Raw genomic sequence first — 26,603 nt, 5'->3', positions numbered from 1 at the left:
TGTCTTTTTATCTCTTCTATTCTCTCTCCACACATTAACCACAACATCTGGCCCAGCCTAGCCCCCTGTGGCTTTCTGAATGGTCCTGCGGTGTCTTATTCGTTAGACCTCCCATCCTGATTCCCTGCAAAATAATACAACTGTTTTGTCAGTAACGCTCGAAGACTTAGATGAGGCTTTGATGGAACTCTCAAAAAAACATTTGAAATCCTCTTTATTTGTTGGTATGCTTTTATCAGTTGGTGGCACCATGGGGCAGCAGATAGTGTAATGCCACAGAGCCCCTTGTTTGGAGATACTGAGCTCCAATTACTGCCTGTGAAGAGTTTATTATTTTGTGGATTTTCCCAGAGTTCACTGGTTTCTGCCTTGTGGCCAGTGTTCCAGTAGTAGAATTTGTTATGATCTTGACCAAAATAAAAGGACCACTGTAGACAGACAGTTCCTGTTTTCCTTACCACATGCTCAGAGTGTATAGCATGGTGGCACCATCAGCACAATTGTAGCCACAGTCTTTCAGGGATCTTCATCCTAATTTTAGATTACTTTAGTTTTGTCTGTGTCTGTATACAGTAGATTTCCTTTTGATACTCCAACTTCCGAAACATGCAGTTGTTTGAATAAATTAGAGAAAATTGCCCCTAGGTGTGAATGTGTGGACTTGGCACCAGGGTGTATTCCTGATAGCGTCCAGTGTTACAAGCTCCTAGGAACCTGGACAAGTGTTTACTTAAGATGAACAAATGGATTAATGAACAAACAAATGAACAAACAAACAAACATGTTCTTTGTGTGGAATTGTGAACTATGTCAAAGTGGTGACTGTCTTGAGAAGCTTAGTTTGATATAGGCTCTAGACTCTTTTACAGATTATATTGTTTAAACTACAAGCCTGCAACAATGAAAAGCAAAGGGATGGCATAAATATGGATGGATAACGTTGAACACAGCTTTTTTTTTTTTTTCCAGATTTGAGCTGCCAAGTACTTGATGTACATTTCCTTTCATTGATTCTTTCACTGTCTTTGGAACTTGATGTGATTACATAACTGAAAACTCAGTTCATCTCCCAGTATTTGATTGAGTTATCATCCTATAAATCCATGCTTATTCCTTTCCCTTTTTTTCATTTCTCCGTCAGTGAACTACCTGAGCATGCCTCTTATTATTAACCAGATCAGTCATCAACCTTATAGCCTTTGGCATTTGTGTAACTACTCTAAACACCTTTCAAATGCACTAACAAAAGTTAGATCTGTCCTTGAATTGAACAAAGCCAAAGAAACACTTCTTTGTTAACAACGAAAGGTTTTAATGACTACCTGTCATTGCTTGCGAAGGACAGTGTTGTTTCCGCAAGTGAAGGCTGCTGTTACTTTTCTGCAAACTGATTGGATATTCTTGGCAGGGAAGCTTGTCAAATCAGCTAGTCAACGAGTGAGCAATGATATGTATTCCCATGCCGGTGCGCATACACACACACGGACAGCTGACTAGACATTCTAGGAATAGGAATTCAGCTACATCATGTTCACATTCATGCAATTTGGTTCATGGAAACTAGAGACAAAAGAGCATATACAAATAGTCCTTAACGGATATTCCTTTGTGTGTCCTCAGGCATAGCTGGGTTCAAAACAGAAAAGGTTATCCCAGGCGAGAACACTTTACATATAATATAAAGCCATGACTAATGGTAAACAGGAATTAGAAACTATAAATAAGACAAATGAACTACTCAAATAGTAAGAAGCTGCAATTAAAGAAAAACAAGAATTAGAAGCCAGAAGATAAACAAGAGAGCTAATCAAATAGAACTGAACAATTAATGGCCCACCAGTGGCTCTCTGAAAATCCCAGGTTTTGAACTGGAAGTTTTTCAAACACTAGCTCAGAATCTTAAATACAAAGCTACCACTGACCTCTATGAGTGTCTAGGAGTCTGTTTATCTCAAATCCCTTCTGCACATGTATTTTCAAGTAAGAGAGATAAACCACTGCACACAAAGACACTTGAGTATCTAGCTTATAATTCTAAGCATGCTGGAGAACGGCAAATGGAAATCATGAGAGGCACCCACCAGTTTTACTCAATCTCGGTTCCAATGGTGCATACAGAGTGTTGGCTGGTTGTAAATTTCTGAGAAATTAGGAGGCTTAATAAGAAACTTGAACAGAAATGAAAACAGGGAACAAAACAAAGAACAAAAAATCCAAAGAAAATCACATTTGTGGTGAAAATGCTATATCTATAATCGTAGTATTAAGGTATTAAGTATTAAGGTTGCCCTGGCAGGCCGACTACGTAGGAGATAAGAACCCTTTGGAAGATAAGAGCCCTTTCTATATACAGAATTAATAAACAACATTCAGCAGTGGTTAAGGATGTGTTGCAGTTGTAATGTAACAATTGATAGAGGTCAGTGGTGGCTGAAATGGTTAAGGTGCTTGGTTACTGATTGGAAGGTCTGGGGTTTAAGTCTAAGCATTGCACAGCTGCCAGGGTTAGGGTCTTAACCCTTTGTGGTCCAGAGGCACAGTACCTTCGATGACCCTGTACTCTTATCTCAACGTCCTCACTTTGAATTAAAGGATCCAGACTTTTTCCAGGACAACCAATATCCAATGAAATGGACAAGTGAGCCAAATAAAGGGTTGTATTGCTAAGGTTGGAATAAAAGAAATCCCAACTGTGCAGCAAGACTTCTCGCTAGACTACTATGCTATTGTGGTTAAAGGTAGCACAAATCCCCACATCCATGTTTTAAAAGCTATGGGATCTGATATAGAATTGAAGAAGTGCTCATTTTCAAGTAAAATAATGATTCAAGTAATGATTCAAGTAAAGTTTTTGTAGTGGGATTGCTTTTTAAAAACACATAAGGGTGCGATGGTCAGGCGTCTACGTGTGTGCATATATCGTGCATAAAGGCCATTTCGTCTCAAGATCAACACGTGCAAGACATGAGAACAACTTGTAAATGAAATCAAGGCTCAGAACTACAACCACAAACACAGAAAAAGAAGGACAATCAGTAACAGACCAGTGATGGGACAGAAGCAGAGACAGGACAAAAACCAAAACAAAGGGATAATTTAAAGCAAACCAAAGCGCAAGGAGAACTAATAAAGATAAGCAATGCCCACATTGCTGGGCACTGTGACGTGTGCTGAAAAGTGGAATTTTAACAAGAAATCTAAGGAAATAACCTGTTAGGGATTTGGTTGTATACTGCTCCAATAAGAAATGTGCCATTACTTTTAGTTAGTGCCTTTACAGCAGTGGTCTTAACAATGGACTTTGTTTAGAAAGGGCAGGCTATCTGTATATTTAGACATACATATGGATAGTATTAGTATTTTACAGCTGCCAAGGGCAAGAAATGGATTGAAAGCATGCAACAAATAAATGATCATACACCAGTTTCAAACTTCAGTCTTTAGGAGAAGGGAGCTTATAGCAATCAGTCTATGTGGACTAGTATTAAAAGGGGTTTAACCTGTAGCAGGCACCATTACATGATATGAAATGTGATATTCATATTTATGTTATATAAACATGAGGTTAAATTTCAAGAATATTGGCAATGCTATAGCAAATATAAGTTCATTTGAGTTGACTGTGTGTGAAAGCAGGTGTAAAAGGTGCCACAGAAACAAATGGTCTTCATCTGATGTAGCACCTGACTGGTCAGCCTATATTTTTCATTCAGCGTCAGGTAGACTGCAGTTCTCTTGTCTGTCTTCCTCCCACAAACTCTCATAACCCTGACACCCTGCTTCCATTAGGCTGGGCTGTGGATGACAGAATGTATTCTCCTCGCTTCTCTTAGATCTGATTAAAGATTCCCACTTCTGCTTCATTCTCCCCCTGTCATCGCTCTGTCTCTCCATCCTGACTTTCCCAGACCTCCTGTGGGAAATGAAAGCTGAACTAGGCACATTATTAACCACCTACCTCCTCTTTAGTCTCAGCTCCTTGTGCCAGAGAGACGCTACGGTGTCAGAGTGTCTGCAGGAGGCCGTCTTTAATTGACATTATGTAGAGCTGTTTGTATTAGGCAACAGCGGGACTTATTGAGTTGTTAAGAACTTAGCCACGAGGAATCGTACTCAAGCGATTTCAAGGTGAATTTAAGCATGTGCTGTTTTGTTGCAGTGAGAAGTTCATCGTGAGGCTCAACAAAAACGGAGGCCCAAAGAACCCGGAAAAAATCGACCGGCTCTGTGCACTGTTTACGGTATAATACACTGAGCAGCTTTTCTATTTTTTATCTGTCCTGTTTATTTCTTATTTTATATAAGATATTTTAGGGAACATTTGTATTTGGCTTTAGATTGAACAGTGGTGATTACGCTGAAAACAATCATATCTTTAACACTGATTGTTCCACAATATGCCGTATCTCCATCTATCTAACTATCTGTCTGTCTGTCTGTCTGTCTGTGTACAGGACCTGAGCAATAAGGATATGAAACGAGACCTATACATCGTTGCTCAGGTGATCAGGACCGGTAAGTAGGCATGGAATATTCTAGAATTTTGCCCCAATAAAGCAAAGCTAAAATCTCTGCTCCTTTTCCCCCTCGTGTGGATTTCTTTGCTTTCAGCCGTGCTCTATTTTTTTTTTCCTTTTGCACTTCACCTGCTTTGGAATTCACATCACAAGTGCTGTTATGTAACAGCATCATTGTGCAATTGGGTTCAGTACGGTGCAAAGGGAACAGTACAATCAGTAGAATGCAGCCATTTGCACAGTATGTGTATCACTATGTTTTATAGTAAAAGGAGATTTCAACTGTTGGAGCTGATTAGCTGTCTGATATCAATCCGATATCTTTATATAACAACGAAAATGATTCATGTTGCTCTTTATTCTCTGGTGGATGTTAAAGTAACCATTTTTATATTATTATTGGTAGTAGTATTCCTCTTTCTTTCTTTCTTTCTTTCTTTCTTTCTTTCTTTCTTTCTTTCTTTCTTTCTTTCCTTATTCAATTTCTTTCTTTCTTTCTTTCTTTCTTTCTTTCTTTCTTTCTTTCTTTCTTTCTTTCTCTACTTATTCTATTTCTTTCTTTCTTTCTTTCTTTCTTTCTTTCTTTCTTTCTTTTTCTTCTTATTCTGTTTCTTTCTTTCTTTCTTTCTTTCTTTCTTTCTTTCTTTCTTTCTTTCTTTCTTTCTTTCTTTTTCTTCTTATTCTATTTCTTTCTTTCTTTCTTTCTTTTTCTTCTTATTCTATTTCTTTCTTTCTTTCTTTCTTTCTCTTCTTTCTTTCTTTCTTTCTTTCTTTCTTTCTTTCTTTCTTTCTTTCTTTCTTTCTCTCCTTATTCTATTTCTTTCTTTCTTTCTTTCTTTCTTTCTTTCTTTCTTTCTTTCTTTCTTTCTTTCTTTCTTTCTTTTTCTCCTTATTCTCTTTCTTTCTTTCTTTCTTTCTTTCTTTCTTTCTTTCTTTCTTTCTTTCTCTCCTTATTCTCTTTCTTTCTTTCTTTCTTTCTTTCTTTCTTTCTTTCTTTCTTTCTTTCTTTCTTTCTTTCTTTCTCATTCTATTTCTTTCTTTCTTTCTTTCTTTCTTTCTTTCTTTCTCTCCTTATTCTATTTCTTTCTTTCTTTCTTTCTTTCTTTCTTTCTTTCTTTCTTTCTTTCTTTCTTTCTTTCTTTCTTTCTTTCTCAAACAATATGGTGGAGAGTCAGTTTGTGTTTGTTTTAGCTGACACTGCAGTGGACAAACTGCATTACTGGATGATTTAGTGTACATGAGGCTTATGGAGCTTTCTGGGGAGCTGTATGTGAGCTTTGCCATTTATAGAGATTTGTGGCCCTCACTAAATGGAAATCAGCTGTGCAGTGAGTGCGCTTGAGTAATATCTGAATGATTGGCATGTATCCGGATGCACGCGTGACTAGGAAAGATTTGACATTGAAGCCTAGTGGGTACAGTAGGTGTGAATGAAAACACAAATGTTTTTCTGCGACATTTTTGTGAAACACTGAATAATTTGGGTAAAGATTTGTTACTAAGATTAAATTACGATATTAGTCTTTCAGAAAAGGTTAAAATGTCATAGCATAATGTTTAGCATAACATAATGTCCACTAACTAATAAAACAGTCGTTTTGGACATTATTTTGGACTTTAGCCTACTTTTTCTCCTTGAAGCTTTATTTTAGATGTTCACTTCTAACTTCTAAAGTAGGGACTTTATTTGTGTAACAAGGAGTTTGCAGGGTAGCTTTAATTAACTGGAATTCTCCAGCCTGCAAAAAGGTGTGTTAGATCATAAAAAGCTCTAGACACTGAAAGCTCAGATATACGCTTCATCGCTTCTTATTTACGTTCCTGTTGCTGAACATTACTCCCTCCCTCCATAACGCAGCGACTCTACTGTAACAGTATCATCCATTTTCATGTGTGGATGTTGACATGGTAATACAGTGCTTTCTGTGCACAGGTCGAATGCTGCTGAATGACTCAAAGAAGGGCCCTCCACATGTGCACTACAGACGCCCGTATGGATGTGCCGTGCTCGCTATGAGTGATGTGCTGCACACCATCATAGAGCTAAAGGAGGAGAAAGACTTCGTGCTCAAAGTTTACACGTGAGTATCTAGCACATTTTAGGAGTGTCTATGATTTTAAAATGCATGGTTGAGGCTAAAGAGGACCATTAGTGATTGATGATGTATTTAGAGCAATGGTTTTTCTTTCAATCGGTTGTAATAAAATGATCAGAATACTACAGACACATTTGTGTCCACTTGCAATCTCTATTATTTCAAAATGAACAAATAAGCTCCGCCCACTTGACACAATTATGCCATGTCATATATTTTTGAAAATCTTTACTGATACACAGTATGTTAGTTTCCTATATACTGTAAATCCTATAAAGCAAACTGGACCCAAACCAGGCCAGATAAGTTTGGACACATTAGATTAGACTATGAACAAATGTCTTAGTCAAGGATACCTTGTTTTAGAGTTCAACCCTTTTTTAAATCAAAGCACAATTAGTTGATTTCTCTGCCACTCCCCATAGCTCCTGACATTCTAACCCGTTGCTTTATGTAGTTAGACGCAATTATTACAAAGTCTGATTTTTCATTTGGATTTTAAAAAACTTCAGCACATTACCATCCAAACAAACCAGCATAATAGTTGTGATAGTTCCAAAGGATACTTTCAGGGATTAATAATGGTATAGAATGAAAATGAAATAAAACAACACAACACAAATTTAAAATTTTTATTTTTTTTATGTTCCTACTTAATATTCATCCTTTGTATATTCTTCAGCAAAATAGCTGTTTGCAAAACACAAAGGAGCAGAAAGCAAAGGATATACTTCGAATTAGCTTTGGACCTCAAACCCAATGTTTCTAAAATTCCGCCTACGTAATAGAGGTTTCACTTCCAGCTTCATCTATCATGGACTTTCATTTCATTTGCGTTCACTGATGCCAGCTTGGTTGTTGTCTGGGAAAGGGGAAAAATAAGAGAGAACCTTACAACACCCAGGAAATCTTTGTGATAGACTAGCAATCACTTTGACAGGTAATCATGTGGTATCAAAGCCCTGAGCTTATGTTTCTGCAAGTGTGAAAGATGGAAAAAAGTATTGTTTTTTTTTTCCTTTTGGCACTAGGGAGCATTTGGCGGAATATAGCATTGAACCTTTAGTAAAAGAAAAACATGGGCTATATGAGGATGAAAAATGAAATTCAAATATTTTAGATGCTCCAGTGCTTGAAGATATACTTTATAAACATCTATTATTATTTATTATCTACTCTGATGGAGCTACGCTGCACCTTAACCACATAAGTGGAGTCATTTTCTGGTGAATAATCTGGAATAAAAAATCACAGCTAATGTTAAGAACTCTGGCGGTCACATCTCGTTAGCCTCTCTGATTGAATTAGCTTGCTATGGTGGGTTAAGTCGTTTCCAGCCGCCATCCTGAACACGAAGTGTCAGACGTGATCATTTTCAGAAAAAGCACCCTCGAACTTTTCGATCAGTGATGCCCCTTCAACCCTCTCATACCCTTCATGTGCATTATCACTGCTGTAGTGGCACAATTAGGACTGGAGACCCGAAGTGTCAAGCTCATTAGGCTGTTTTGGAAGCCTGCTTTTCGAGCTTGAGGCTGTCTGACAGTTGTTTCACTCTCTGGCATGTGAGTTAGCCACTGAAGCGATCCCTCTCCTTTGTGTACACTTATCCGCAAGAATGTGGAAGAGAGTCGCAATGAGATATATATGTAGAGACACATTACAGCACAGTAGATGGCAATATAAAAGGATTTTGTTCATGAGGTTAATATTTATGGTGGTTGCATGATAGCTATGCCTGTAAAATAAAAAGGTAGACTATACTCTGTATCCATATCTGGTGCATGGTGCATGAAATCTGAGCATTCAACTGATTGCATCGTTGCACTCTGGACTATGTGTGCATGAACTGTACGTATAGATGAACGAGACTGAGAGGGAGGGTGAATGAGCGATTACAGAGGTACAAGTGTCTAAGTTATACAGGGACACCTAGTGGTGTAAGGGAGTACAGAGCTTGATGCTTGATCAGGCAAGTTTGACTTTAAATCAGTGTAACATTTTCAACTGAATTTCATGAACCTATAATCCCTGTTTTTAAATAGTCCAGGGGTTGATAGGAAGTTAGAGGGCTGTACCATCTGGTCAAAACTAGCATTATGTGATTCAATTGCAATTCTAAAGAACTTAATTTGCAAAATATTATAAAAAGCTGAAGAGCACATCATAGATAGATAGATAGATAGATAGATAGATAGATAGATAGATAGATAGATAGATAGATAGAAGAAGAAGACACACACAAAAACATGAGTAACAAACCGAATTGTTTATTATTGTTATTATTAATAGTAATAGTACACATTACAGTTTACTCCAGTAGCTTCAGAAATGTAAAAAAAAAATTCTATTTTATCAAAAGCATCCATGTCATGCAGGTCATGATTTTTGGCAAGTATTAAGGATTAAAATACAGGCTGTATTCAGATTCGATATTTATCCTGCGAGAGTTCTCTGTATTCAGAGTCTTTTGATTGGATTTACAGATAAAACTCATTTTAATATTGATGTGACATGCTGCAGTGTTTACCTGTGATATAGAATTGCTAGACCCTTTCATGAATAAATTATTTATATGCATATCCAGATTCTTTAATATTTTTATATTAATTGTTGTTTTCATTTAAAATTGAGCATAAAGGTGTATGATGTATATAGTATTATTTAAAAAAAAGTTGTTTAAAGTTATGAAAATTTTCACGTTTATATCACTTTTATATAATTTCTGAACATTTTCCTAAAACTTTCAAAGTATAGGACTTTACATGACATGATAAAATCACTAAGACAAGCAAACCAACACACACACAAAAACAATACAAAAAGTGATTTATATTTTTTTTCTAAAATTATTTCATTTATGTAGAAAATTTGTAAATATCATAACTGAAAAATAGTCTAGAAAGTTAAAGTTTATGCTACATTTATTACTTTACAATAATGTCTTAAGCTGGCTGTCCTTGCTGTAAGTGTGGACATTACGCATGAAAGCTTTAGCTCCTCACTTAAGCTGAAGAACATGGGACTGTGACAAGGGTCTGCCGCCTATTACACCGCATATTACACTTTCTTGCATTAGGATGAGAGATTTTGCATTGTCCTTGCACCCTATGTACATTCTACTACCCTATGCTCTGAAAAGCCCAGATTGACTCTCACTGTTGCATTGCCTTGTGCTTATGCTTGCATTGTGGGCTTTTTCAGGAAAAGTTGGCTCCAAAATTGATGACTATCTATTAAAAGGGATTTGATCAAGGGCCTCTTTTGCCTCCACTGGTGTTAAACTCACAACTTTCAGGTCACCACCCAACTTTTGATCTACCTTACCACATATTTTGTTTATCTGGCTACATGTGACCTAATTGATGTGTCTAAATAATTTAGTATGGAGATGTCGAAGATTGCATACTCTGTATTTGTTACAGTTTCAGTTCCTCTGCCATGTCTGTGTAAGTGTGTAAAGACACACTGACCCAGTTTTTGTAAGTGACAGGCCCTTTCCACCGCTCATGCCTGTCTAGTGGTCATAGTGACAACTTGCCAGATGGACTCAGTTTGAGATCATGCAAAGCCCTTGACCTGGCACTAATGCCACTATCACAGGCCATTCAGCATGAAAATCCCTTGGCAGCCATGCTGTCATGCTTGGTATGACACTTCATTTGCTGCTAGCCCTCAGTTTTTGCTTATTACTTGAATGGTAATTGCTAGCTACTGTATATAAACAGTACTTATGAGAGCAGACAGGAGATCTGAATTTAACCACTTTTTACAAACAACAGACCAACAAGACCACATAGTCAGGACTCAGGACCAAGGACAGGACTCTGAGACTTAGGTTGACAAAAACTCCACCATTGTATGGACAAAAACTCCACCAGCTTGACAAATTTCCAATTCTACTACAATTTGCAGATAATAGCATCAGAATTTGGCACCAACATCATAACCCTGCTTTCTTAATACACACAGGGTCCTTTAATACCAGTTGAGCATTGAGCATGCCTATCTGTGTATTTTCACTAACATTGTGAAAGAACAGACCATTGTTTACAATCACATTACTCATTTTATATTACTCATGTAATATGAATTGTTTTTTTATTTTATTTTGCGCTTTCTCACAAAAATTCTGACGTTCCCCTTTTTTATGTCTGGAAAATAATGTTTTACCGTTCTTCTTTTGAGAATTTAAATGCACAATTTTGACCAAAACAGAACAAAAGGCTTAGGTAGAGGTGCTTTTCATTTCTATAGCGACAAAGTGCTTCACGACTTGATTTTAAAGTGCGGTGATTGTCTCCTAGTGCCAAAAGTTAATGATAGCTTTATTATCTTGGCTTGCACCCCTGCCTCTCTACACAAGAACTGATCTTGCTTCCTCTAAGTGTATCACACTTGCATCACATAATAGTTACAAAATAGTCGCAATGTCAGTGGGCTTAATTGATGGCACTCTTTTCTTTCCATCTTGAAAACATTTGAATAAAATATAACGTTTAAAACCCTTATCGCTTTGTGGTTCTGGCTTTAAAGTTTAGAAGTGTATTCATTGTCTTAAAGGAGCAGTCAGGGATTTTTAGAGACCACAGCCTACTGTTAGGTGACTACAAAATGTACATTTTAGCAAGGGATAATATCCTGTATGATATTTATCTTCTATTTATTCTTATAAGATTAGCCACAATTTACTGTTACTTTTTATTTTTTATTCTATTAGCAAATAGAATTTTTGCTTCCTTCCAGGAATTAATATTTAAAATGAGCTAAATAATCTGCTAAAACAAGAAAGCAGGAAGATTAAAAATACGTGAAATTGTCAGGACTCTGCCCGGACTTTGGCCATGTGCCTTTTTGTTTATGTTCCTTGTTCACGTGTCTGTCCCGCCCTTGTCTTTTCCTCCCTGCCTCTGCACACCTGTCCCTCATGTTTGATTAATTATTTGTACTATTTAGTTGAGCCGCGTTGCCTTGTGCAGCGCGGAATCCTCTGTTGTCTTCGTCTGGTTTGTCTTTGTCCTGTTTAGTGTTTTTTAAGTTAATAAATCCTGTTTTTGTTAAGCTGTCCTGCATTTGGGTCCGTTTGTCAAGAATTCGGTTTTAACAGCCTAAAAAGCATTTAAAAAATTCTGCACCTTTAATATTTGTCAGAATATCAGATTTCAGTTGATATTATTTCATATCAACATCTTAAAAAAAGCATTATACATCTGGAACGCATCCAGTTTCATTCATTATTCTGTGCTCAAATGTTTCAAAATCTATATCCCAGTCTTCATTTAGTCTAACAGCCTGAGACATTATTTTTTACAAGAGACAGCCTATTTGCAATATTCACTCTCCATTAGAAGGATTGGGTGCTTACATTTCTAGGTTCCAAGGTTGAGTGTTCTGTCTGTTAGAATTCTAAAACTCACTCTATCCTCTGTCCATTTTTCTTCTTATAATTGATTGATTCCTTTTTCTGTTCTACAGATGTAACAATGAGAACGAGTGGTACCAGATTCATGAGAACATCATCCGCAAGTCCAGCACCAAATACACTGCGCCCAGCACCAACTATGGTATGTTCTGTGGAGGAGTGTCAAATTTATCATTGTTATGTTTTATCGCTTTTTAGTCTCCAAGATTATCTATCAGACTGGGAGTCATTATATTCCAATAAAGATTTGTATTGTCCTATAACCTATATATAAGTGATAAGTTGAACTCTGCAGCACTGCTGTTCTATAGGACTGGAACCCTCATCCTGATATCCTTATGTTAGGGCTCTGGATAAATAAATATGATGAATGAATATCCTTATGTTAGAGACACACCAAGCCAACTGTCAAACGAAAAAAAATGAACATTGTCTCCAAATGGCAACAGACACTAGGTGTAATATATTTCTAGACGGTTAAACTTAGAAATAACTGTTCAAGTGCTGACTAAAAATTGTGAATCAACTCAACTTGAAGGTAAGCTTTGTTTCAGCTCACAAGTAGTCAAGATTTCCTTAAGTTCCTTCTTTATACTATACTCTATAAACTTGAATTCAATATTTAAAACTTTACTGTTAAAGAAATTAAATAAGTTCACATAATTTAAACATGTGGGCTATTGTGTTGTGGCAAAGTGTGGCGTTCCGCACATAATTGGGCAATTAGATGATGCTTGATTTATACCACTGCAATGATAATTCTTGATTCTGATTGGTTAAAATATGTGTTGATTTGTTTTCTGTAGCAACTACTCTAACCAGCTACAAGGTTTATACTAGAAATTTTGCAAATTTTCTAATCTGTTATCGCTTCTTTGTCAATGATAAAATATTAAAACACAAATATTAAGAAACCTCTATATATTTTTTATCATTAGTGATAAAAATTGTTCCCTTTCGATACTCCACTCATACTGCGTACGGGGAAAAGCTCCTTTTTTCATCAATACTGAAGCCTTTTTCAATAACGCAGTGCAACTGCACTGCCATTGGTTTAATCTGTAAACTTTTTTAAACCAATGACGGCGCTGCGTAGCTGCGCGAGCCTGTGGCAATGCAGTGCGCCAAAGCCCGCTAAAAAGGGGCGGGGCGTATAGTTATATAAGCAGGCAAATCGCCAGAGGAAATCAGATCTTACTCCTTCAGCGACGACTTCACTTTGCTGAATTTCCTCTGAATGCCTTCGCTGGATTTTCGGCGTTGAACAGGCACTGCAGCGGACCAGCTGAGACCGCCGACCGCTTGCAGCGCCGGCGCTCTTTAGACAGCCGCTTCTTGCGCCGTTCTCGGGCCGCCGGCTTCCTGCTTGCAGCCGCTTCTCAGCGATCTCCTGCCGCCATCCGGTGATCACAAAAAGAGCTTTCCAGCGGTTTTCACCGCTCTAAAAGAGCATTTCTGAAAACGCCGTTTTAACGGTGGCGGCCATGCCGCGTCACAGCTGTGGCACATGCAGAGTCCCTCTGCACGACAATGACGGCCATGAGGAGTGCGTTTCCTGCCTGGGTAAATCCCACGCTGAAACTGCACTCACTGAGTCCTCATGCTGCTTCTGTGAGAGCATGAGTCTCGCCTCTCTGCGCTCGCGGATCGCTTTCTTTAATGAAAGTGACCCTGCCCCTCACGCCCCCCCGTCTTTTTCCTCCCGCGAGCCGGCCAGGAAGCGACAGCGGGGAAGAGGGGCTCAGCCCCCGGGTTTGGGTGAGCTCACGCCGGCTCGGCGCCCACGTGCCTCACCCTCTCCAACAAGAGAGCCGTCCCCCGTCCTCTTCTCACGCCCAGAGCAGCGTCCCTCAGCTGAAGTGAGTGACCTCGTCTCATTGGGCGGATCGGAGGACGAGCCGCTTGACGACTCCATGTCACTCGCGGCTTCTGAAACGGAAGACTGGGCCGGTGATTCTAACCCCACCCACTTGCCGTCGCGAGAGCCCATCGACGCCTAAGCTGGGATGGATGCCGAGCTTCTCCGCATCCTCTCCAGAGCTGTCGAAGATCTCCATCTGGAGTGGGCCCCCCCTGAGGAGCCGACGCGCAGCATGCTGGACGAGTGGTTCCTGAAGGGAAGCCGCCAGGCCCCCCACCAGCGTTCTGCCCCGTTCTTCCCTGAGGTGCACGATGAGCTCACAAAGTCGTGGCACGCCCCCTACTCGGCCCGCCTACGCACTTCCTCTGCAGCTCTCGGCTCAGTAGATGGCTCTCAGGAGAAGGGCTATGAGCAATTGCCGCCCCTGGACGAGGCCGTGGCTGCTCATCTCTGCCCCCCCGCGGCTGTGGGGTGGAAAAGAAAGAGAGCCCTTCCTTCAAAGCCCTGCAGGATGACATCTGCCATGACTGGCAGAGCCTACACTTCTGCGGGCCAAGCCGCTTCAGCACTACACACCATGGCCATTCTACAGGTGTTCCAGGCAAAGCTTCTCCGTTCCCTGGATGAGTTGAGCCCTAGTGAACCTGCTTTTTGCGACCTCCGCAGCGCCACAGATCTGGCCCTGCACGCCACAAAAACCACGGCCCAAGCCATTGGACGATCCATGGCCAACCTGGTTGTGCTGGAGTGCCACCTCTGGCTTAGGTGGAAAGGTGGCCTTTCTAGATGCCCCAGTCTCTCCATCCGGTCTCTTTGGGCCGGCCGTAGAAGGGTTTACGGCGCGCTTCACCACAGCACAGAAGTCGTCCCAGGCTATGCGGCACTTCCTGCCCAATCGCTCCACCTCTGCCCCGAGTCGCCCCAGGACTGCGCCGACTCAGCGCCAGAGCAAACCTGTCCCTTCTGCCCCCCAGGTGGCGCCCCGTAAGGAGCAGCACCCAGCTCGCCCCACTAAGCGCGCTAAACCGCCTGGACGTCAGGGCCCCCAGCAGAGGATTGTGCTGGACCCGACGCCTTCTAAATCCTCCTGATCGTTGGGGAAGGAAGAGGAAAGAGCAAAGTCCCGCCACGGCCAGACCACCCCAGAAGCTCTCTCGCCTGCCGGCTATGCGACCTGGGCCCACCGTTGTTGCGTCCACGCAAAGCACTGTTGTTATGGCAAACACAATAAAGATTTCACATTTTCTAAAAGAGAGCAATTTTCCTCTTCCACACTCTATTTGTTCAATTAATCTTCCACACTCTATTTGCCCCTAATCAGTGGCCTGCCATCCGACACTATCCAGCCCCTTGTCACGCGGGCCGAGGCCTGGCAGGCCATCCCCGGAGTGTCCAAGTGGGTGTTGGGGATAATAAAATATGGCTACTCACTGCAGTTCGCCCGGAGACCCCCGCGTTTTCGCGGGGTGATTCCCACTTTGGTAGAGCCGAACGACGCCCAGGTCCTCTGCACCGAAGTGCTGACGCTGTTGAGGAAGGGAGCCATAGAGATGGTTCCTCCCTCAGAAAGCGGGTCGGGGTTCTACAGCCGTTATTTCCTTGTCCCCAAGAAAGATGCCGGTCTCAGACCCATCTTAGACCTCAGACTCCTGAACCTCTCCCTCATGAAACGGAAGTTCAGGATGTTGACACTGAAGCAGATCCTCACACAGATTTGCCCTGAGGACTGGTTCTTCTCGCTGGATCTGAAAGACGCTTACTTTCACATCCAGATAGCCCCACATCACAGACGATTCTTGAGATTCGCATTCGAGGGTGTGGCTTACCAATATGCAGTCCTTCCCTTTGGGCTGTCTCTAGCTCCACGCACTTTCACGAAGTGCATGAACGAGGCACTTTCCCCTCTGAGACAGATGGGAATCCGCATTCTGGCTCATTGTAGCGCAGTCACGAACCGAGCTAGACCACCACAGATCCGTGCTCCTGAGCCACTTAGAGTGCCTAGGACTCAGGGTCAATTTTGCCAAGAGCTCACTGCTCCCCTAGCCAACTTATTATGTTCCTGGGAGTGGTTTTCGACTCAGTTTGCATGAGGGTGGTCATATCACCAGAGCGCGCTCTGGTACTTCAGCAGCTCGCGGCCTCTGTCAGGAACAAAACCTGTTTCCCTCTGAAGTTCTTTCAGAGGATGCTAGGGCTGATGGCTTCCGCCTCCCCAGTTTTACAGCTTGGCCTCCTACGAATGCGGCCCCTGCAATACTGGCTGAAACTCCGGGTCCCACCTCATGCTTGGCGGCACGGCCGCTTTCGCGTCAGAGTCAACCAGGCCTGTCTAGCAGCCCTGGAGCCTTGGATGAACCCTGTTTGGTTCAGCCGTGGAGTACCCCTACAGGCGGTTTCCAGAAGGACGGTGGTCTCAACAGATGCGTCCAACCTGGGTTGGGACGCTCTGTGCGAGGGCAGACCAGCCTTCGGCTCATGGTCGCACGAGGACAGCCATCTCCATATCAACTGCCTCGAGATGCTGGCGGTAGAACGAGCCCTTCGATCTTTTCAGGCGATCCTGGAAGGGTGCCATGTCCTAGTCCAGTCGGACAGCATGACAGTGGTGTCCTACATAAATCACCAAGGTGGCCTTTCGTCCAGCTGCCTCTACATGCTGGCAAAGCGCCTCTTGGAATGGGCATTACCCAGGTTGCAATCGCTCAAGGTGACACACATACCTGGCAAGTCGAATCTGCGAGCAGACACGCTTTCGCGGAGCAACATCCCCTCAGACGAGTGGATGCTCCATCCCCAGACGGTTCTCAAAATCTGGGAGATTTTCGGGAAGGCAGAGGTCGACCTCTTCGCCTTAGAAAGCAACTCTCATTGCCCAACTTATTTTTCAAAGGACACAGATGCGCTGGCCCACGACTGGCCCAGCCTCCTTCTTTATGCTTTTCCCCCGATCGCTCTGGTCCCTCAGGCAATCAGACGAGTCAGGGAAGACAGGCACAGAGTCCTCCTGGTGGCCCCACTCTGGAGGAGCCAAGTTTGGTCCTCGGAGCTATTCAGGCTTTCCATGAAAGCCCCATGGCCGATCCCCCTGAGGCGGGACCTCCTCTCTCAGGCAAACAGGACAATCTGGCACCCGCAGCCAGAACTCTGGGCTCTGCACGTATGGTCCCTCGATGGGAGCCTCTGAGCCTCCCCAAGGACGTGCTGCATACCATTGCTCAGGCGAGGGCCCCGTCTACGAGATGCCTCTACGCCCAGAAATGGTCAGTCTTCATTGACTGGTGCTCCGCACGGAACGAAGACCCTGTTGAGTGTGACGTATCTCCGATACTGTCATTTCTCCAAGAGCGTCTGGACAAAGGTCTCACCCCTTCCACGCTCAAGGTGTACGTAGCAGCCATCGCAGCATTTCATGCTCCTATTGCTGGCCAATCAGTGGGTCGAAACGGCCTCATTGTGCGTTTCTTGAGCGGTGCTAGGCGGTTGAAGCCCCCACGTCCTCTCACCGCTCCCACTTGGGACCTTCACACGGTCCTTGAAGCGCTCAAAGGACCTCCCTTTGAACCGCTGCGGTCAGCTGGCCTTCGGCCCCTAACGCTCAAAACCGCTCTGCTACTTGCTCTAGCATCGGTCAAGCGTGTTGGCGATTTTCAGGCCCTCTCGGTGAGCCCTGCATGCCTTGAGTTTGGGCCCAATGACTCAAAGGTCATTTTAAAACCCAGGCACGGCTACATACCTAAAGTGCTCTCAAAGGCTCTGCCTCTGTTGTCAGGTGAGCAAGAGCTGAATTTACTCTGCCCAGTGAGGGCTTTGAGGGTATACACTGAGCAGTCACAGCCGTTCAGGCAATCTGACCAGCTTTTTGTCTGCTTTGGTGGCCGCACCAAGGGGTCTTCGGTCTCAAAGCAACGCCTCTCGCGTTGGATAGTCGACGCTATCGCTCTATGTTACTCTTCTATGGGTCTTGAGTGCCCCATAGGAGTAAGAGCCCACTCCACTAGAGGGATGGCCTCTTCATGGGCCTGGTCTGGTGGTGTCTCTATCAAGGACATCTGTGAGGCGGCCAGTTGGTCCTCGCCGTCCACTTTTGTCAGATTCTATAACCTGGACATCCCGACCTTGCACGCTCGGGTTCTTTCGGTTTGATACGACGGCCTCTTCAGACTCCGTCATCATACCACCTCCGGGGAGCTTGCTCCCTCTTAGCAGTGTTGCGTCAAGGGTTCGACTGCTCCGGCCCTCTCACTTATCCTCTGGGCCCCAGGGTGTTCAAGATAAGTCTTATCGTTCCCTACCGTGGCACGGCGCGGTTGAATTCGTTTCCCATACGAAGTATGAGTGGAGTATCGAAAGGGAACGTACTCGGTTACAAACGTAACCTCGGTTCCCTGAGATACGGAACGAGTACTGCGTTATATGCCGTGCCACGAGGCTGCGGCTTCAGTGTCGTCGCTTCAGTCGTATGACCTGATTTCCTCTGGCGATTTGCCTGCTTATATAGCTATACGCCCCGCCCCTTTTTAGCGGGCTTTGGCGCGCTGCATCGCCACAGGCTCGCGCAGCTACGCAGCGCCGTCATTGGTTTAAAAAAGTTTACAGATTAAACCAATGGCAGTGCAGTATGCAGTACTCGTTCCGTATCTCAGGGAACCGAGGTTACGTTCGTAACCGAGTACGTTGACTAATTAGTTTTTCAAGGTGTTTCCTGAAAACGTATTTTCGAAATTATATAATAATACTGAAATAATTACTGAAAATAATGCATGCCCTAGCTCAATATTTAACAGTAATTATACTTTTTAGTATAATTTCTTTAAATAACCTTTGCAGGAACACCTGTAAATTTCCATATAACAGTAATTATATAATAATTACACTGATATTATTATAGATCCATTGTGATGCTGCTGTGATGCTGCATGATGCGCAAGTAGAGATAGTTATAGTTCTTACTTTTGATATAACCATGATAAACAGTTATTCCCGCTGCAGCCTCTCCCTCCCTCTCTCTCTCTGTCTCGCTTTCACTGTCTTTCTCTCCCTTTCTCTCAAAATTTAAATGCAGCCTGTCATTTTACAGAGAAAGGAGAAAAAGTGAAAATTCCCCTGTCATTTCATCCTGACTTTCCTGAGCTGGAAAAAATTGACTGAATATTTGAACAATAAAGAATTTCTTTCATAAATGTCATAAATAAATGCCCTAAAAAAAACATCCAATTAAATGGTTTATTTTATTAAGCAATATGTTTTTTTAATCAATTTATTATTAGTGTTATATTATCCTGAGTATCAACTGTAGAAGTCCTTGTGAATGTCCTGTTATAACAGAAACAATAATGTATTAGTGCGAGTGGATTAATATTCACAATTTTATTTGTGTTATTGAATAACAATAGCTGTCACACAATCTCACCAATCAGATTTGAGCATTTGAGTGTGCTGTATAAATTGATATATTATAAGATCATTAAAACACTTTGGGACATGCTCTTTTAGAGGAAAATAATCAACTTAAGGGTTGTACCAGTCAGTCGAATTTCATGTCAGCCTGCATTACACCACGATTAATTACTTTGTTCATTAAAAAAGGAATTACACTCCAGATTAATTTTTTTTTCATACTTAACAAAATGAGACACAATATTGAATTATCAGTTTTTTACAAATAAGCCTTTAAAGACACTTCTGTAAAGAAGTGTTTTGTGGATCTTGAGAATGGCATTGACCAGAATTCTCAAGTATGTCATCATCCTCAACTACAACCTCTCGAAGACATGGTAGAAAGTGGTTCAAATCTGAAAATGATGCTTTCATGACTCAGAGTTTCTCCCCCTCAGGTAGTGAGTCAAGGGAGAAAAATGTTCAGACTCAAAGGTGACAAAATATTTAAGAATCTTCTTAAATATATACCTGGGCTGCTGTCACTTTACAGAAATGTAACACTGCATTGTAGGGATATTTGGTTCGAACAAAGAAAACGAATTTAACAAAGCTTTCCATGGTTCAGTGACACGCACAGTGAGTTACTGTACACATATCAACATTCAAAGTTATTGGAACTAACTAGCTAACAAAGCATTTAGCAACCATAACATTTAGCCACTAGGTCCAAAAAGATGTATTTTGGCATACCATTTTCTACACTATGATCTGTTTTAAATGTAGCCGTTGAGATATTGAAAAATTAGAATTATAAAATTTTAAATCCCTGTGACACAATTAAATGTGCTTTTTTTTGTTTTCACTAACAACAACATTTTTCACAGTGTGCCTTTGGACAAAGGATAAAGATCACACTTCAAACCACAATTAATGTTCAGTTTACTAACAAGCTAGCTGTAACAAATAGCACATGGAAACTCATACCTGTCAAGAAATAGTCAACAATAGAGGTTTTAAAGCTTTAAATGTAAGTAACTAAGAGACAATTCCTTAATAGCTTTAGTTCCTTTGTTTAAATGAGCAAGCTTGTGTCAGATGAAGTAAGTAAAGTTTTGAAGGCATTAATCCCACTGATATGCCATTAGAGAATGAGCTACTGTAAATGGTTACAGAGCTGGACTACTGATCTGAAGGTCATGAGTTTAAATCCCAGGTTAGCCAAGCTGCCACTGTTGGGCCCTGGAGCAAGGCCCTTAATCTTCAATTGCTCAGTTGTATAAATAAATTGTAAGTCACTCTAAATAAGGCTGTCTGCTAAATGCCGTAAATGTAAGCTACTCCATATGAAAGCATATAATTAAACAATTTCATTTTTATGAAGTTGAATACAGCTTCTTTGGCATTTATAAAACTGGTAGTGACACAAAAGTCCTATTTAATTTGTACTTAAACATTGAAATGCTTAAACTAAAAAAGAATAATTTTTTCATATGTAATGTGCATGTTTTTCATGCAGAATTCTGTCTGAAAACCAGAAATTCTATTTAAACTAGTAAAAGTATTTGTTGCTATGAAATGATTTGAAATTAAAATAACTGATATGTATTCTGGTGTTTTGCCAAAATCGAATGTTTAGCATGAGTTATAGTCGTCGATTACTCACTGAAATACTGGAACGGAAAGACAAATTGATTAAGTCAAGTTTTTCAAATGGCTAGACCACGGGTGTCCAATCTTGTCGGTGTGGTTCGGGTTGTCATTCCAATCAAGCAGAAGCGTCATCTGATTTCACCAGTTTAAACAGCTGGTCTTGGGTGGAATGAAACCCAAACCTACATTCACATTTCTTAAGTTAAATGTACTTCAGCATTTATAAACAAATATAATATATACAGTATATATATATATATGTGTGTGTGTGTGTGTGTGTGTATGTATATATATATATGATGTATATATATATATATGATGTATATATATATATATATATATATATATATATATATATATATATATATATATATATACGTATATATATACGTATATATATATATATATATATATATATATATATATATATATATATATATATATATATATATATATATACGTATATATATATATATATATATATATATATATATATATATATATATATATATATATATATATATATATATATATATATTTATAATCAATGCTGTAAAAGGTAAGAATGAAGAAAATAATTTGTCGTGTGTTTGTTTGTGTGTTAATGTCAGACACCGGAGTATTGTGTCTGTATTTGGCACAATGTAATATTCTGGTCCACAACTCACTGACCATCAGCAGTTTATTCCTACACCAGACCTTTAAGATTTGGAAGAATCCATCTCCTGCTTACTGCTGAGTGAAACCACTACTTTCCCAAGCTATTAACCAGTGAGCTAGTACAAAAAAGACAAAAAAAAAATAAAAAATAAGAAAAAGACAAATCTGTAGGAGTATATGTGTAGACTTGATTAAAATATTGTATTACCAGAACTATTTTATAATCAATATCCTATTTATTATATGTTCTGTTAAAGGTATTGTGTAATATGCAGACATTTTGTTATGTATTTTATTATATTTGCAGTCTCCATTATATCCACAGACAAGCATTCATTTTACAATAAGGAGAAGGAGTACCAGTCTGACAGACAAGTGGCTTGACATTTCTGTGAATAAATACACACTTTTTTGATATAATATTTTGCAGAAATCAGTTTAAACCAGCCGACATCACATTTATTTTTAACGCAAGCATTTACTCTTCATTAAATGTTTGATAGGATTCTTCAGACATCCATTTTGTCGTGCATCTGTATACAGTCTTGCTTAAAAATAAGTAAATGTGCCACAAGGATCAGTTTTTTCTGTACTTTAGAAAAATGGCCTTTCATTAAACAAGCTAAACCCCATGAATACAAATAAGGGCAAAATTGCTAATACGTGCAGTTGGGACTTACTTGTTTCCTAAAAGCGCATCGTTCTAATTATTCAGTGCTCTCGTATAGCTGATGCTAAGGCCCTGTGGAGCGAAACCAAACCCTGTGTCTCAGCACAATGTATTCTCGAACAACCACTAGCTCATAGCTGTCTGGAAACTCTGCAAAAAGCATAAAAGTTTTAAAGCTGTGCAGTTTGATTACCCTGAACATTTGGTGATTTTAAAGATTGAACGCAACTCTCACTTGGAAGATGGACTAAAGCTGGGGTGCATAAATGAATCATGCCCTCTTCAGCTCCCTTCGGAGATTTAGCTCCAGTCTCATTTTCACATTTGCGGTGTCTGACAGATACATTGTGTTTTAATCTAACACCCTGAATATTTAGCACTCAAGAGTTGGCACACTAGCATGTAGTTATCTGGAATATGGATTCTGTGACCCAGCAGCAAAATTTCCCAAAAAAACACAAAAACCTACTTTTACCTAATTTACAGTGACAATGCGAAAGATCTATACACGACCTGAAGGATTTTATGGTGAAATGTTTTGTGTTTTTGTTGTGGCCAAAAATGCTTGATTTATTTTTTTTATTTGCTATGTACTGTAACTTGTGCTTTTTTGTGTGGGAAAATTCCCTGAACTGGTGAAATTGTGCTTATACTAAACTTTCTAATTGTTTAGTTTCTAATGACTAGATTGAATGATGTAGCCCATACTTGATGAATTGGTATGTTGTTCCTGATGGGAACTATTTCATTTAGGCGCATAAAACCTGGACGGTAGAATAGCAGTTATATGTGTTAGCTGCAAAACACCAGTGTCATATGTAATAGTCTCAGCTCTGGTGTGAGCTTGATGTTTTATTTTATTCAGGGCTTTGAAAATCCATGTTAGAATCATGTTACATATATGAAAATGTATTGTGTTAATGTTGCTCAGTTCAACCACATGGAACCAATGTACAAATGTGAATTTAGAAAGCCAACATGTTTTATAGTGTGTGATACTGTAGCTGTGCTTAGGTTTGACACATATGCATCAAAAAGTTTGCATGTTCAGCCAAAATAAATTTGCAGAACATCTGCAGTAAGTTTTAGAAATTGCAGCCTCCGCAATATCAGAGTTTACTTGTTTTTGTGTTTATTTCTGTGAGTGCAAAATCACCTGGTGCTATATTAGACATAACAAACCTGGTAGTAGACATAACAAAAAATACAGATATGGCATAATTTAACCTCTGCTTTATATCATCTTGCCAAGATATGTAAAGATAGAAACCCCAAATATAAAGCGGGACCCTAGACCTGTACATTCATCCTAGGGTTAGGGTTAGATTCAGCTTCCTTTTTTCCTCAGGCTACTTTACAACAAAGAAATAGCTGTGAGATTTTAGAAGACTCTTGAGCAGCTGAAATGTTTTGAAGCGTCTGAAGTGCCATGCTTTTATGTATGATTACTGTTCTTGTTTCTTCTCATGCTCAAGCATCATATCTCAGTTCACTCTTTTGATCTAAGATTTCAGACTTTCCACTTCATAACAGAAAGTATGGTTAACCTCTTCGCTTCATTTCTCTCCTTCTCTGCACACAAACAGGCCTAATCATCTCCCTGCAGCTACTCAGGGGAGAAACGGAAAAGATCCGCAGGGAGAATCCTATGATCTTCAACCGTGGCGTTGCCATTACGCGCAAACTCGGCTTTCCTGATGTCATCATGCCAGGTGAGATTGCCATGTCTGGTTGAATTGGGTGCAATGAGATTTGAAGCCTAGGAGGTCTATGCCCTTTTCGAAGTCATAAAATTAAACATAAAAAACCTATTTCATATATTCTGAAAGGCCTTCACCCTATCATCTGGAGATCAAATCTCAGTGATTCCATAGTCACCTGTGACTGGGAGTCCAACAGATCACAATTTCGTATGCTTTGCTGGAGGTAGTGATGGCATATACACTCTCTCCTATCAATCAGTGTAACACTAGCCAATCATAGACGTCTGTGAGCTCAAGTACGTGGAAGTGGGTGAATGGCTCTTTAGTCTGAGTGAGCTATGCCTACCTGTGATGCAACATGAGCAGAAGTTTGAAAAGAGGTGCTTGGCTCGTTCGTCTTGGAGAAAGCACATGATGGCCTTCATGCTCCCTGGACTGGTATCTCTTTGATAGGGTAGAACTAACTGGTGGCTGGAAAGATAAAAAACTCTCACTCACTCACTCTCACTCATTTTCTACCGCTTATCCGAACTACCTCGGGTCACGGGGAGCCTGTGCCTATCTCAAGTGTCATCGGGCATCAAGGCAGGATACACCCCGGATGGAGTTGATCAAAAACTAAATTAGGAAAAAAATCACACACAATAAAGATTGTGGCATTCTTGTCCAGACAAAATAACAAAAAACTTTTTTCACTGCTAAACAACATAGTTGCAAGTGCATATGAGTGCAATTGGCTCTCATCCAGTTGGCTGTCTCTTCAACACAATATGTAAATTACAGCAAATTTCATGTAAGTGGTGCCTAATTAAAGAATACAATGCATACGAGACAATGTTCTTTCACTCTACAATCATGGGGTTTTAGCTGAGCTTATTGTAGTTCCCGATGCATTGTTACTCATGATTACTTCGTGATAAAATGGTAGTAAATAACAAATGATAAATATAGTAGCTTGGTGTCACTCCTGTCATCAAGTTCTGTGGAATTTAGCTAAAGATTGTGTTTTGAAACTTAAAATTCAAACAACCTTCCGCACTATGTTCCATCAAATGCCATGCCTCTGAATTCTAGTGCAGGATTTGCCTGCCAGCCAAATAAAGGTGTGTTCCTGACCTGATTGTGGCTCACCATCAATCATTTGATATTTTTGTTTATACATCCTGGGGCAACTGTTTTTCCTTTGAATAGTCATTTTACTACCACAGGAGAACATCTCTGAACATGTTTATAAGACTTCTGGATTAAAAATTGTTGACTACCTCTGAGTTTATTTTGAACAAATGCAATGAAAATGAGTCCATTTTCAGCTGTTACAGCTGTTGTCAGATTATGCAAATTAAAAATACGCAAATGAAACCGACCACAAATAATACAAGCTTATCAGTTTCATTACAATCAAGCCACAGCATATAATAGAAAAAGGTAAACTGTATTTAAGGGAAAAAAAATGAAGAGAGGATGATTATTCTGAGATGCTCTATCTATTCTAGGCCCAGTGTTTAAATGGAGATGAACCACATTAAGAAGTGCAATCCCTGTGACTCAGCAGCAAGCCCAGGGGGAAGGCACCTATGCTATTATTAAGTCTGATTTATTTATACCAGTATGTTTACATCAGGATCTCTGACTCACACCATTTGGAGCACACACACATCCTACTTCCTGCCACAAATCGCCAGATTGGAAAAAAAAAGGTCCTGACAGGAAACCACTAGTGCTGATTGGATTGAGGCACTCTTTTCCCAAATGTGGGCTCTGTTCCCTTCAAATGGAAGTGGATTGATGGAATATTTTTTTTTTTTTTTTTTCAATTTACATTCCCATCAGCACCCTCAATTATGCATGCCCATCTTTGCAAAATTCTCAGTTTGAGCCAGCTAAGGAACTGGCTTTAAATTCCTCATCTTTAGCATCTGAAAGATGGCATTTATAATCATAGCCAAGGCAGTGTTTAAATGCAGCATTTTGAAATGTCAATAAGTCAGTAAGGCCTGGAGAGTCCTTGGAACCGTGTGGTATTTATGTGCACATATCTAATGGGGTACTTGAAATGAATTGAAATAGAAGGCCTGGAATAACTGTATGTATTATGGTAATTGTGAGATATGTGTTCTGTGAGATGGCCAGAAGTGAACTCACTTCCATATGTTAGCCTTCTATAACACTTTCACCACAAGCTTTGAAGAAAGCAATTGTTTAAAATTAAGAAATCTCCATGAGAGACCCTAACATTTTCTTTTCCTGTGTATAAAGTAGCTCTGTCAAGACATGGTTTGCAAGGTCTTGAGTAGAAGAATTCAAGTGGCCTACACAGGACTCTGACCTCAACCCCACTGAACACATTTTGGATAACCTGTGGCACTCCTCGTCCATCATCAGTGCCTGATATCATTAAAAGTTCTTCTTCCACGTGTTCACATAATTTTAGCAATATAGTGTACCATATGGTTACAAGCAATGACTCTGTTCTTTCTGAAGAACTTTATATTGATTTGCAGGGATCTCAAACAAAGAGAAATTGTATTTATGCAGCAAAGCTAACATCTAGACATCTACATCATTTACAGATGACACTCTATTGGAGTTACAGTAATATGATTTTATGATGTGTATCTATTGCTGAAAATATTTCTAGCCAA

The 26,603-nt window shown here is 40.3% G+C and overlaps 1 protein-coding gene across 5 annotated transcripts in view; it reads left to right on the top strand.

The window, feature by feature from the left end:
• Positions 1 to 26,603, top strand: part of dock3 (dedicator of cytokinesis 3) — a 223,631-nt gene that overhangs the window by 144,769 nt on the left and 52,259 nt on the right. For all 5 annotated transcript variants that reach the window (XM_060858528.1, XM_060858527.1, XM_060858529.1 and 2 more), the window contains 5 exons: positions 4,160 to 4,241; positions 4,455 to 4,515; positions 6,451 to 6,598; positions 12,089 to 12,177; positions 23,845 to 23,970. In XM_060858528.1, the coding sequence (XP_060714511.1) occupies positions 4,160 to 4,241; positions 4,455 to 4,515; positions 6,451 to 6,598; positions 12,089 to 12,177; positions 23,845 to 23,970 (506 nt within the window). The remainder of the gene's footprint in view (positions 1 to 4,159; positions 4,242 to 4,454; positions 4,516 to 6,450; positions 6,599 to 12,088; positions 12,178 to 23,844; positions 23,971 to 26,603) is intronic.

The sequence above is a fragment of the Tachysurus vachellii genome, chromosome 22 (assembly GCF_030014155.1).
Source record: "Tachysurus vachellii isolate PV-2020 chromosome 22, HZAU_Pvac_v1, whole genome shotgun sequence".
NCBI classification, from domain to species: Eukaryota; Metazoa; Chordata; class Actinopteri; order Siluriformes; family Bagridae; genus Tachysurus; species Tachysurus vachellii.
The sequence above is the reverse complement of the archived record's forward strand: the minus strand, read 5'-3'. Positions and strand labels throughout refer to the sequence as shown.